The sequence below is a fragment of the Paralichthys olivaceus genome, chromosome 14 (genome assembly GCF_024713975.1).
Source record: "Paralichthys olivaceus isolate ysfri-2021 chromosome 14, ASM2471397v2, whole genome shotgun sequence".
NCBI classification, from domain to species: domain Eukaryota; kingdom Metazoa; phylum Chordata; class Actinopteri; order Pleuronectiformes; family Paralichthyidae; genus Paralichthys; species Paralichthys olivaceus.
Genome location: NC_091106.1, coordinates 11982727 through 11996940, shown reverse-complemented (window position 1 = coordinate 11996940; position 14214 = coordinate 11982727). Strand labels below are relative to the sequence as shown.

At 41.0% G+C, this 14214-nt stretch overlaps 1 protein-coding gene across 22 annotated transcripts in view; it reads right to left on the bottom strand.

Moving 5' to 3' along the window:
* The window catches only part of dst (dystonin), a 102208-nt gene that overhangs the window by 70755 nt on the left and 17239 nt on the right, over nucleotides 1-14214 (bottom strand). For 16 of the 22 annotated variants that reach the window (XM_069539185.1, XM_069539191.1, XM_069539193.1 and 13 more), the window contains 5 exons: nucleotides 11013-11074; nucleotides 8407-8496; nucleotides 6955-7053; nucleotides 5690-5767; nucleotides 3984-4076 (listed from right to left, as the gene is read on the bottom strand). In XM_069539185.1, coding sequence (XP_069395286.1) covers nucleotides 3984-4076; nucleotides 5690-5767; nucleotides 6955-7053; nucleotides 8407-8496; nucleotides 11013-11074 — 422 coding nt within the window. Of the gene's footprint in view, nucleotides 1-263; nucleotides 1054-3983; nucleotides 4077-5689; nucleotides 5768-6954; nucleotides 7054-8406; nucleotides 8497-11012; nucleotides 11075-12543; nucleotides 12709-14214 lie in introns of those variants that run through there. The other 6 variants (XM_069539184.1, XM_069539204.1, XM_069539200.1 and 3 more) reach the window with 4 other exon arrangements.

The window sequence follows — 14214 nt, the reverse complement described above, 5'->3', positions numbered from 1 at the left end:
AAACACCATAATGATGGCGTTATGCTCAGCTTTACAAATTACAGAACAAACTGTCAGGGTGTAAAATTAGGTAATGAGCTATTTTATTTGATAAAATAAATAGCTCCTTTATTTTAGCATATATTTTCACGGTCGTGGTTTACTCCCATGATTTAAAAACCATCATTGTGCTGCTCATATTACATTATACCCCAATCAAACCCTTTATTACTGTATCATGAATCATACAAGTAATAGCTGTAAATGACACCTTCTCAGTTTACCTGTTGGGTGGGAATAGGTTTGGCAGGAGCCGGGAGACCAGAGCAGGTGTAGGCCCTCCGTCTCCTCCTCCTGTGAGCCTGAGAGCCCCATATAATCTTGGCAAACGCCTCCTCACTCCCAGGTCTGTCATTACCCCTCAGAGTCCGCAGCATGTGCTCCACTGCTCCGAAGCTCACAGCTCTCCTTAACTGGCGCTGCAGCAGCTTCTTCACAAGCAGACCATCCTTAGCCGAGACGCCTCGGGACGCCGTGTTAATACATCTGAGCTTTTCTTCGATGTCCGACTGCTCAGCGGAAAACCTTCCCAACCTGTACGCTAACTTCTTCCCGAGAAGTTGATCACCAGAATCTCGGAGGATTAAAACCGGTACCTCTCCAACATAGACACCTTTGCTGATGCTGCCCTGCCTGGAGAGATGTTCCTCCACCTCTGGGGGTTTAACCAGATTCTCCTCTGTGCTCCTGTCTGGGCCATTCTGAAGCTCCTCACTGCCACAGACAGCTTCACTACTTGTAATGGCTTCACTTCCAGGTCCCCTGAGAGATCCAGCAGGCTGAAGGTCGCCAGATTTCCTCTTCTTTCTTTGGAAATAGCGCCGACCTTTGTGCTCTTTAGGCTCAAGGTTCAGCGGAGCCTTCTTGGGGTCGACATAGCATTCTTCTTTAGGGCCTCGAACACAGCCACAGATGTTTCCCATGCCTGACGGGCACAAAGTCTCTCCCCCATCGACAGTGTCAAAGCTGCTTTCAGGCAAAGTATCCAGTGAGGGCTGCTTGATCTGAAGAGTCACAATCCAGCTGACAGAAAGTCATTTTCACGCAGTGCACCAAGCAGACGATTAGAGGTGACAAACAGCCCGGCAGCCAGACATAAACATTCGCCTCGCCCACAGCAGAGTTGGCGTTTTCCTTTCGTTGACTCCCACAGGCTCACAGCTGAGAACTGGTCAGCCTCTCTCTGTCTCTCGCTCTCTCTCACTGCATGTCTTGCTTGCTCGCTCTCTCTCATGACTCTCCTCTGACACTGGAATCCTTTCTGACCTTTGAAACATTTCTCTGGCTTTGCTAATCCAGCACAAACACCATAAATGCTCACACAGACGTGGCTCCACGTGCTCGCAGCCCTCAGCTGAGAGTGAAAATGATTTGTGGACAGACCTGTTCCGGGCTGGTTAGTCTGCTTTGTCTACACAGTAAGCGTGCACGTCACAGCCGGCCCTTAGGTTTCCTAATATTTGTGTCTGTGATGAGGGAGGGGGTGTCAGGAGGACAAGGTTTAAAAGGCTGCCAGCTGATGACCACCTATTATGCTGTGAGAAGTTTTGGCTCAGCAAGTTTGGCTCCATGAGCCAGACAGAGTCCCGGCCGGTGAAGAGGGCTTTGACAAACAGAACGGCGCGGGTCAATGAGAGCGGCAGAAGCAGGGGCCGAGCTGGACAACAAAGTGCTCCCACTATGTCTATTAATCAAGCTGCATACAATGGCAGAGCCAGAGTTCCAATGGTTTAAACAAACGCTATTATCTGAGCAGATCACCCCCGCTGCAGTTCACAAGGGGGCAAATGCTCCGACTCTGGCTAGGAAGTGAGTCACCCTACAAAAACCATCACCATCAACTACTGTAAGCTACCACTGCCTGACAAACTGCAGCATGGATTACTGAATCTATTAAATTAAACATCATAAAGAGGAAAAAGCAGCATCTGAAAGAGGGCATATATTATGCCACCACACAGCTCAACTAAAAATAACTGAATCACCGTGACAATATTTCAACGTCAATGAAGTTTCCCTGAAGGTCAAAGTCACCTGACAGCCACACTTCAAACCCTTGCTGCTATTTATGACCAGCGTATGGTCAAACTATCAAACACTGATCTTACTGCAGTATAAAATAGTGTTTGTGCATGTTATACCTTAATAAAACTGTGGTTCATAGTCAATAGGATTTCCAGCCTTAGTTATTACAACGGTCATAGTGTGCAAACACTGAATTACACATATCTAACGTTGTATTGTACATATCTTTTAGTGTTTAGTTTCATATACTGTTCTATATCTTTTTAATATTTTTAAGTTCCGCTCAAACATACCACAGCACATTCCTTGTATGTGTAAAACTATTTGGCAAAAAAATTGATTCTGATGTCTGGATGAATGTGAGTGAACCATGGACGTGTGCTTGAGTAAATGACAGACGATGAGAAACTGCACACGGGGACAGTTGCAGTCACTCAGGGCAAAATAAACAAGGACAGATACATGTGATAGCAGTGCAGTGTCAACAGCTAACACAAGCATTATACTCCAGACTTATTCAGACCACGTCCCTAAATGCAGCACGGTCAGTGGAGCAGCTCTGTGTAATGAAATCAACCTCTTATCTATACAAGCAAGACCAAACAATAGACAGCATCTGAAATGCAAACCCTCCACAGTGAACCAGCTTCCAGGAACAGCACACTCACCATGTCAGAGCTCATTTATATGAGTTAATAGAAAACATATTCGCCTGCGGAAATAGGAAAAGCACAAGTCCTCAGAACACCCCTCAACCTTAAGACAGGAGCTGATCCAGACAATTAGGGCAAAGCCAGTTGTATAAAAGCACTACGTACATTTTAAAAACACTGTTCCGTTCATACATGTCAGTCTGCTGTCAGCAGTGCTGATTTATTAACACTAAGTTTGTGCACAGTGACTGAAGCTCAACACTTTCTCCTGAAGTGTAAATCAAGAGGAAACAGGCCTGTTGCTGCTGCAGTAGAAGCTCGGGGGCTTGCGTGAGACTGACTGCAGCAGGTGTTGTTTTTAGCACCGATGCTACCTGTCAGCGTCCACGCAAAATTATATCAACACATTTTTCTTCCCCTTCTATTCCAAAATAAAAATACTAACTCATAACAATTTCAATCAGAGCTGTAGTGCAATATTTCTTGCAAATACTGGGCCACAGGGCATATCCCAAAGATATAAATAATTCAATGCAAGACGGTCAGAGAGGGAGACAGGGTGGAGAAGTAGTTTGAAGTTTGAAACGTCTGCACTTTATTGGATTTTGGGTAGATACTGAACTTTGGTGGACACCTGGATACTCCTGATATGCACATACAGACTAAACCACATGACAGGATTTGTGTCAGCCCAGCAATAAATGACAAGCAGTCCCTGAGAGAACATTTTTTGAGCAGATTCAGAGAGCAGAAGAAACTTTTCCAAGTTTGCCAAGTTTTCAACTGCAATAAAAACTGTAGAATAAAAAGGCTTAAGAAAATAATGAATTACATTACAATACAAGGACAGTATGTTTCCTTTGCTACTAGGTGCTACGTCAAGAACCAAATCAAAACATGATGTTAAGTCAGAAAAACACTGGCATCACATCACTATAATCCCCAATGAGTAAGATTACAACATTCAGCAGGATGTACACTGCACAGCTTTGACACCTTGTGGTCAAAAGTAGAAACATGCACTTTATGGGTGGGAACTCAGTTAAAAAACATCAATTTGGAGGCTGTTTGATATGAAATGATGTGAGTCAGTAACAGGCAACACAAGTGTTTTTCTGTTGCCTACAAACACATGAAAACTCTCAAATCCTTCATCAGTAACATCACATCACAAATGAATTTGGATAATAGGTAATAATCCCTTATCTTAATTATGTGGCTGTTGAAACCATTACAATTTCCAAGATATAAGTTGACAACACTGACCTGAAAGTGCAGAATTATGGTCCAGATCAGTCCCAGTGTCAGTTTCGGGTTACCGTCTGTGATGTCATCATTCCTGATGTTTACGAGTTTGACCTGATGACAGAAGCATGTGATTAACACGTGTTTATCTACAATAACTTGAAGTGTACAAAACCTGCACCAGTTTCAAAATAATACTATTTACCATCACGTTTTTGTGATGCATAAAAAAATACAGGACTGTTAACAGTATGGTGCCCATGTTGCATCATGTGCCTGTTGCCTAACACCCACCACAAGGTGGCACAATAGTCATCTTATTATGTGACAGAGAACTGTTATGATATTTGCTACTAATTCAACGGTATAAACCTTCCAGGACTTCATCTACCACATAGCAGAGAGAGAAATTGTGTAAATTTAATAACATCCTTCACATAAAGCATGGATGAGAAAATAGAGTGAAAATAAAATGATTCCTTTATTCCTCCAATTTCAGCTCATCATCTTTAATAACTGTGATCAATCAGCTGCAGGGTGAGATTAGACAGGTCTTTCTAGAGAGGACGCGTGGACGTATGTCTGTTTCTGTTGTGGCTAAAAACAACAGAACAGCAACAACAGTCATTTGTGGACCATGTGTGAACCCTTTGTCTCGAGCCTTACGTCACATCTGGCTGCGGCTCAGCCAAGCTGTGTTCTTCATGGCGTCCTGACAGTGGCGGGGGGGAGGGGAGGGCAATCAACGCTTTTGGAAACCCCACTGATGGGATTCGTGGTCAGTCGCCTCTCCTTAAACGCTGCTATTACAGTTTTATGGCAAATGAGCTGAAGGAAACAACGTGAGATGCTGGAAACTATAAAGGTAGTGTGCCTTTAAATGTGTTTCGTCTATTGCATTACTGACTGCAGGCTGATTTCCAGCAATCTAAGATTTGAAAGGTTAATGACAACGATCGCTCAAATTTATTCCAGTCTGGAAACTCGCAGGTAAGTGAGAAAACACTCCGCCACCAAGGCTGATTGGCCACTTGAACACCGTTTTGCATATACAGAAACAAATACGATGTACACAGACATTTTCTGCAGACTGCTCATATTAAACACGGGCAAAATGTCCAGGGATATTTTGATACTGTAATAAAGATGCCCCCCTAAAAATACTAGTACTTCTATTAACAAAATCTGAAACATTATCAGAATCAGCACATAATTGTATCTGTTCATAGATATTAGCAAGCTGCACATTTGTCACCTCCACCTAGGAGGTTATGTTTTCATCAGCGTTTGTTTGTTTTTCTATTAGTTAGCAGGATTACGTTAAAGCTACGATTAACACCAAACAAAGCAGAAGGAAGCAGTATGGGTCAGGGAAGATTCCATACAATTTTGGTGTGGATCAAGATCAGGGGGCAGATTCAGTTTGTTTAACATTGCAATATAGGGCGTTTTTCAATATTTTCCTTGATTTCTCAGATAATAATTCATAGACTTTGATGAAACAATATCAACAGATATGTTTAGGGGTCTGATATTTATGTGTGTGCAATTTGATGCAGATCCCCAAAAATCCAGTGGATTTAGTGAATGTAAATGTGGTTTCCTAACAGGATTTTGGGCCAGAGTCATTCTAGTTTCTTGAGAAATTTACAAAACTGTCAAAGAACATTTTATCTCACAATGTTAAACAGGGTTTGAGAATGCAGTACATTAGGATGAATTCTCACCTGCCGCCTCTTTAAGTAATCCAGCGCTATTTGTACATTCTGGAGTCTGTGGAAGCGCATCCTCCCTCTCTCCCGAGGCTGTGGACATAAAAAGGAAAGAGAACAGTGTATGGTAATCAGGTTCTTCTCTGAATCAGAGTAAAAATAACTAAAGTGATCAACAGCTGAGAGGACACAGGACATGCTTCTAGGTTCTTACCCGCTGATCTGGTGAGGTGATCACACACACACAGAAAACTCTACCCACAAGAGTAGCCATTCCTTCAAGTCCACTCAAAATCTGTGCAAACTCTACATATAGAGCACCATCCTGAAGCATTTTCCATCATGTCCACCTCCAGAATTCTGCTCAGAACATGCTTTAACAGATTAAATAACCTAACCTGCTCAATCACCTACTCTGCAGCCAGAGGTGCAATTAAAATATGTTTACATTCAGTTCATGGTGCTGTAAAGAGTAAAAACTACAACTATGTCATGTCTTGTGACAAATCCACGTGAACATTCAGGGGCCACGAGTTGAGGTAATGAAATGGAAAATGCACTCAAGCCTGGGCGCAGCAGTATTAGCAGCAGCAAAAGGCTTGTGCTGCATTCAGCCATATCTTTATGCTGATGGTGGAGGATAATGAAGAATCCTGCTCATCTCAGTAGCAAGCAACAATAGTTAATAAACCCACCTCTATTACTCAGTGACTCTCATTCACCTAAGAAGCCACCTTGAGTCTTCAAAGCAGCAAAATACTATAAGAGCAGCAGATGGAGCTCACGTAGGTTCGGAGAGCTTTGATTGTACGGTTCAATGATGCAGAAAGCTACTGAAATGGATATGAAGATAAAAAAAGAATTTCCTTAAAAGCTTTATTGCATCTTTTTGATGCTTCTGCAAGACCATTGTGCCAAATCTCTTCAAATTCATCCCACATACATTAAAAAGAAAACTTGAGCAGGCAGCTTGGATCATGTGCACGATTCTCTGCATCATCAGAATCATCTGGTTATGATAACAAAGATTTTGAAATAATTTCCTGATCACAAGATGGATGGATCATGATGCTCCATAGAAATCATAATTTCATCACAATTGGAAAACAGGAAGAGTACTTTATTCACTATATACTGTAGAATAGCTACGATATCTACTAAATCAACGTGAGAAAGGGTCAAATCATCCAGTGGGATTGTTTCTACACTTCTCATGAGTGGCCACAGCACGCTCTGAGTTAGTCTGTTACAGGGAGGTGGAGGGGGCGAGCCACACGTACCCCCTTATCATCATCCACCGTGTCTCCATGCTGCTCAACCGCACATGCTTCTGTCCCACTCACCAACCGCAATGTCTTCAGAAAATCGCGCTCCCTCGGCTTATCGCCCGAAAAGGCAACACATGGGGGAAGAAAAAGGAGGACATGGACACACACACACACACACAGCGGCCAAATCAAAGGAGGTTAGACAATGGACAGGAAACGGTAAAGAGTGGAGAAGAGAAGAGGATGTAAACAGAAAATACACAGATACTTAGAAGATGAAAGTTAGTCACATGGAGAGGGAGTAACTGCTGGGGCTCCTCGTTCAGGGATACATGCAGTAACACTACTGTATATGGTAAAGGAGATAACATTATGTAGCACAGGACTTCCCATTGACTTTATCTACCTCAATATTCAAAGAAAGAACAACATAAAAGAGAAACTAAATAATACTTTCCTACTTTTTCTTAGAATAAGTTGATTTTATTTATCCACAATTCTTATTTTTTGTGGAAAGACAAATAGAAAGATATCTCTACAGTGCCCCCTGGATTAAGACATAATAAGACAATACACCAAGTTGCAAATCAATTTGAATATTTGTAAAAGGTTTTCATATCACGTTATATTTTCACAGTGGAAATTAGTTAAACAACCAGTCCCATTTTCACTCCAGCTGAGCTTTAATCACTGCGGCAATGCAGCTCCCTGCTTGTGACTGGAATATTACTGCACTACAATTTTAATTTTATATTCTAGCATCTACGATGCTGGTAGTGTATCAGGGGCAGTAACTGTTTGTCCAGTGAGAGCTGACACGACTGTTTATACAAGGGCAGCAGTGATTGTCTTCTGAGAGTCCTGAGCTCAGAACAAGCAGAGAACCCACAGGAATATTACTGACAGCAGTTTGAATATCTGCCCATATAACATCAATATTAATACATTTCTACAGTGGAAACAAGAAAGATTGGCTCTGTAGTAATTGGATTGTTCTAATATTCGTATTATTGTTGTACAAACAAATACATTTTATTTATAGCAAAACTCTTATGATAAGCACATCATCTAATTTGATAGATTTCCCAAAATTGACAAGTAAGAAGAAAGAAAATGATAGAAGAGGTTTTGGTGAAAGCTGAATCTTACACATCTTAAACCATGAAATCCCAGGATTCCCTCTTCCCTCCATCAGACAGATGGGGGAGGGTCAGTGCATTCATTATGTAAAAGTCTGACAGACACAGTAACAGTTCTCTGTTTCATGTCAATCTAAATGTTCAGTGTTTTCATATATCTACTCTCAGGAATAAAAAAAAATATAGATGTGCCATATTTTAATTTTATCAAAACATCATGAGAGTTTTTATGACACGGTTAGTTTGTTAAGAGCTGTTGTCTCTTATAAAAAATAAAAGTCTGGCCATGAAAATTAAAATATGTAACAAACGTGTGTTAACTCACCAGTGTGTCTCCAGACAAAACCTCCAGCAGTGAGATCAGGTTATGTCCATCTCTCAAGTCTTCGTACAGGTCATTTATATGCTTCCGTACCTACACACACAGGTGAGAAAGCAAAATGTGAGCACACTGCAAACATCATGTTCTCATTTAATTGCTAAAGTGCTGAACATGTACCCAACAATGACATGTAAGGTGCCTTGTCATAATGTATATTATGATATGGCGCTATACAAATAGAAGTGAATTGAAAACTGAATTGGATGTTTTGAAATCTCTGAGCACATTTTTTAGCAGAGACTGTGGATAAAGATGGATGACATGACGGCTCCTCAAAGCATCTCAATCTCCACCTGGTGGCCGGTTGCAGTATTGGTCCTAAACCCTGCCTCCTCCATGTCCATGGACAAAGCAAAGGACAAAACAAAAAATGTTGTGCACATGAAATAATTTTTCTCTCAAAAATGGTTTCTGCCATTTTAATTAGTTTCTCTCACACTGATGTATGTTCCAAGTGCACATTTTTTTGGTCGAGCAAGCGAATCAGTGGGACCTCGCTACCGCCGCAACTCCATTCCTTTTATTTGCTGATGGAGGTTCCCTGCAAAAGTTTTTCACTCGTTTGTATAAACGTTGTGACAAATCATCATCTTGAGTGATTGAACCATATAATTTTCTGAAGAACAGATTTTTAAGGATTATAGCAGGAATGTTCCGGTTTCTGAAATGCATGCATTATAAAACCCTCTGAATATCAGCATATCTTTCTGACACCTTATCTAAGCTCTTGAGTGAGGCACTTAACAACTCCAGTCGTTCCGGCAGGCCCATCTCTCCTTCCTGTCCTAAATAACACGTCTCTAAAATCACCCTGCTGCCCGCTGCCCGCTGACCTGCTTTCACACAGAGCTTTCAGCACTGGTAATCCCAGATAGCAGCCACAGCTGTGGAGCCAAAATAGACCTGCACCCTTATGATGGGTCAACCGAGCAGATCCCCAACTATTACTCAGCACCTCTGATTTCTCATGGGCCAAGCGTGTGGCCTGTTGTAGCCTAGCAATGAGTCAAACAGGTCTGAAGTCAGTCTATCAAAACCTGACTATCTAACATTAGTCAAATTTAAATAAACAATGCTCACAGAATCCAGCTGAGGGTATAGGATGAAGTCACAGGATGACTTATATCTTATCTGATCTTATATCTAACTTATACAATATGCATATATCAGTTCATCTAGATGATGGCATATCTGAAGTTTATTTCATACAAATAAATCCAGTGGTTGTTGAGACAACTGTCACTTAAAGTCTGGGGATCATTAAACTCAGCTCATCATCTGGGAACAATGAGTCTTTATCTTGTTTGTACTGAGATATTGAACCAGATAAATGAAACCTTTGCTCAGCTGCTGAAGGAAGGAAATGTCCAGGGATCAGCAGCATCAGTGGGTTTCATCCTCTGGAGACCATGAATAACTACAAAGTTTTGATGGCAATCCGGTAATCGCTGAGATATTTCAGTCTGTACTGTAAGTGGTGGACTGACCGACTGACCAACACTTATCCTTGAACTCACTTCACAAGCAGAGCTTCACTCTACTGATGTCCACCTAACAGTGTCTGATGGATTTCCTACTCTGTATTTTAATACGACATGAAAGTTGTCTTTCTCAGTAAAGTATGTTTTCTATCAATGTGGGTAAATTACTCACACACACATTGCCAGAATCAAATATCGACTTGCTTTAAATCCTTATGCAAAAAAAACATTTCCATCACTGCTCATTGCTATTTATAGTCAATAAATGAGCAGTGACCTGCCAAACAAGATAAGCAGCATCAAGCCTTTTTATTTAAGAGCTACTTTGGTTAAAAATGTTTAGCTTGGCCACATTGCTGCTGCTGTTCAGTCTGACAAGCCAGTGGCTACTTAAGAGATCCAAGACTCATGGCATCCACAATATATTTACATTAGTATGTCACCTTCATATAAATCAAAGAAGACTTAATCATGCCTCACATATATGCATGTGATTTTACTGATAGAAGAGGTCTGTGTATTCCTGCCGCACAGACACTATAAAGTGGTAAGTGATTCATTTATTTTTACAAAGGCGTATTAGAGACATGCTGATACTTGTCTGCCTGTTTAAGTGTTTCAGTAAATTCCTTAAAGCAAGTTCATCTTTCGATTTTCAAACATTGAGACATTCAAATAACTGAGTCAACAAAACACAACCTGCAGCTGCAGCAGTGCAGCCACACATGTCATGCTAAATGACTTGTAACAAGCTTTAATAATGTCTGGGGAGGAATGTTAACATGTTGGGACCTAACATGGAGAGTGCAAATTGTTATTTCTGCCAATACTTCCAGAATGGATTGTTTATGTTAGAGGGAAAATTATTTGCTGACGGTTCAGGGAGAGAATAGTGGAATTTTAACTATTATGTTTGGTTTAGTGTCTGTATATTCATATAGGCCTTGTTTTAAAAAAAAGCCATAGCATATGAATACATGAGATATTCACATGACAGTTCATAAACTGAAATTCTACATTTTAGACGGTAATACATAGGACACACAAAGAGCAAACATCAGGTCTTACCTTCAGTAGATGCTGATTTATCCATTTTGTAAATGTCTTCTTCTGCACTCTGTCTCTTTCATCTGAGGAAAAGAGAAAAAAAAGAAAACATGTCCTGTGAATTTCGCACAGAGCCATATATTTTTGTACAGGGCCAGCTCACGCTGCTCCTGCGTGAGCTGAACATATGCAGGTGTCTACTTGTGAGCAGTTGCCAATCTCATCAGATGTACACATTTATAATACTGAATGTGTGCACATATACTGAATACACATTTCCAGATCCCTGCACACATTCACAAATCTCACGTTTGCAGATTATTTTACACATTTAAAAAAAACAAGGCACATGCAAAATGAAATACAGTTCAGCAACTCTCTACATACACAAAAATATTATTGCTACAATATCGGCCCCATAGTTTTGGGCCTCGATCTCTTTTCGTCATTAGAGTCGTGAAGCTCTGCTTTGTGTGAGCCAGGTTTGTTTGCATGTTTCAATGATAAAAAGAAAAAAAAAAGAAAGCGCAAGATTATTAGAACTTTTTTAAATAGCTGAGGTGAAAAATGTAAATCTTATTGTTCTGAAGCATTTGGAATTGTATTTCAACAGCTCAATCCTTTGTTTCCTGTTGCACACACCCATCCATTATTCATCCATCCACCCGTCCATTATGTATACCACTTATCCTTCAAGGGTCACAGTGGCGCTGGAGCCAATCCCAGCTGACGTTGGGCAAGAAGCGGGATACACCCTGGACAGGTTGCAGTGTATCGCAGGGCTGACAGACATTAACAAACATCCATTCACATCCACATATGAAGTCTTCAATTAACTTAACCCCAATCTGAATGTCTTTGGACAGTGGGGAAGCCAGAGTACCCACAGAAAACTCACATAAGAAACCAAGAGCCTTTTTCTGCGAAGGATGTTCTTTCCAGGACACTGAAATGGAATCACACACTCCGAGCATGCTGACCACATTATGTTTTTTTTTGTTTCCTGTCACCATAACAACTACACTTCCTGCCACCAGTGACATACGAGAGGCAGGGATGCAAAGGAAATGAAAAGGAAAAAAGATGTTTTATCTAGTTGCAGGAGTATAATGAAGAGGAAATAGACAGAGTCTTACATTATTACATTTTCTTGCCAATAAATAACTGATATTTGTGTGACTGTATTTTTCCTTAGGATTCCGCCTGTCAGAGCAGGACAGAACAGAGCATGAGTCATTTCATGGCTTCCACGCCTCCCGGTGTGCCAGACACAACTCTGCTAGATCATTCTCAAAAACAGAAGAAAACATTAACAATTGATCACATGTCAGCTACAGGTCGCATCTAGTTCACTGCCAACAACAACTGTGCATGACGATAAGCTTTTTCCTGAACTTTGCCCACAGGACCAACAACACAGATAACCACCTCCCATTCATGTTGCTCAGTGAGGAACACAAAATAAGCTTTCCCCGAGGAAATTTTCATGAGAAAGCACAGACGTGAGTAATCGCTCAAGGAAACGACAAGAAGCAGTTAGATAAATACTGACCCATGCAGCACATGAGAGTCACCAGGTGAGCCTTTTGCTCCCTCTCCATCTTTAGCAGGTATTTCATCCTCTGCACTAGATCCTGAGGGCCGTCAAGAGGATCGAGGTTCAGGTACACAGATGCCATGTGGATAAATGACTGAGGAAGGAGCAACAGTCACCCTCTTCTTTCCTTCCTGCCTGCTTGCCTGCCTGCCTGCCTGCCAGCCTCCAGGGCAGCCGTGGCTCTCTTTCTCCAGAACGAGTTCCGTCAGGTTTTCCATAGCTACTTTCTGTTTTGATTTTTCATGCGGTTATGTGTTTAACTAGCAGCACTGAAAAAAAACCACTGAAGAAATCAGTGCTTCTTTGTAAAACGCAAATGAAAAGAAAAAGAAGAAGAAAAGCTCCTTGTGCACATGTTTTAGGAAAGTTCCAACTGACTGTGGCAGGACGCGGTAATCTAAGCTGCTATTTAAAGGTACAGTGAGTAGAATTTTGTGATATCTAGGGTTGAAATTGCATGTTGCAGCTGAACACCCCTCATCTCACCCTCTCCTTCCAAAAATGAAGAAGAACCTGTGGTAGCTTCATTTGTTATAAAAACTCAAAAGGTGTTTAGTTTGTCCAGTCTGGACTAATGTAATAAACATGGCGGCCTCCGTAGAGAGGACCCTGTCGATATAAATATATATTATTTAAATATAAAGGGCCTTTTCTGGGGTAAAGAAAACTACAATTCATACAATCATGAGGATTATTCTACATAAAATGTCTGCCAATAGATCCCTTTCACCTCAATCTTACACACTGGACCTTTAAGAGCAACGTACCGTAATTTGACATTGTGGACTTGATAATGATAAATCACAAACAATGTTAACATATTAAATTATAGACTTAAATAAGAGAGTAAGAGTAAGAGTGGAACATTTTCTATTATGCAGCAACCAGAAACAACTGAGAACGCATGCAGGGAAATGACAACAACACTCTTCATGAGCCGACATGAAAAACTACCAAAATGGCCAAGTTGTTTGATTCTTAGTGGAATTTTACATGTAAAATCTCAGAGGTACTATGACTCAACTCTCTGCAGACTTTAACATTTAGCTCATCTAAAAATAGTGCATGTGTAAAAGCTGCTGAGAATTAGAAAGTGGGTTGATCTGACAGTCATTTTGTATGATAGTCTAAAATAGATCAAGGCCTGACATGAAATTGTAACATCAAATGAGGGAAGAAGCATCATGATCTGTCAGAATGGTCCACCTGAAATAAAACGGATCAATCAAGTGAACCTAATGTCCAGAGAAATCCAACCGTCGTCATGCTGAAAGTCTGACACAGAGAGAGACCTTTACCAGTAGAGCTGCTGAGTCATCGGTGACGTATCTGTCCCTGTGACTCTACATTACAGCTGAATCACAGAGAAATAAAGTGCTGCTGTCTGCAGTAGGACACCAATTTGGTTTGTACGCTCTCTGCTGCATAACATAAAGAGCTCTTCGGGGAAACTCATTAATATAGATTGGCTGGGCAGGTATTCAAGGAAACTCTCCAGCTCCGAGCAGAGGATGATCTACTGTGCCTCACATATTACACAGCAATTGTTAACAGACATGAAGAATACATCATAACAGCATGAGCCAATCTCAGATGGTGGCACAGTTTTTCATTATTTCATGTCAA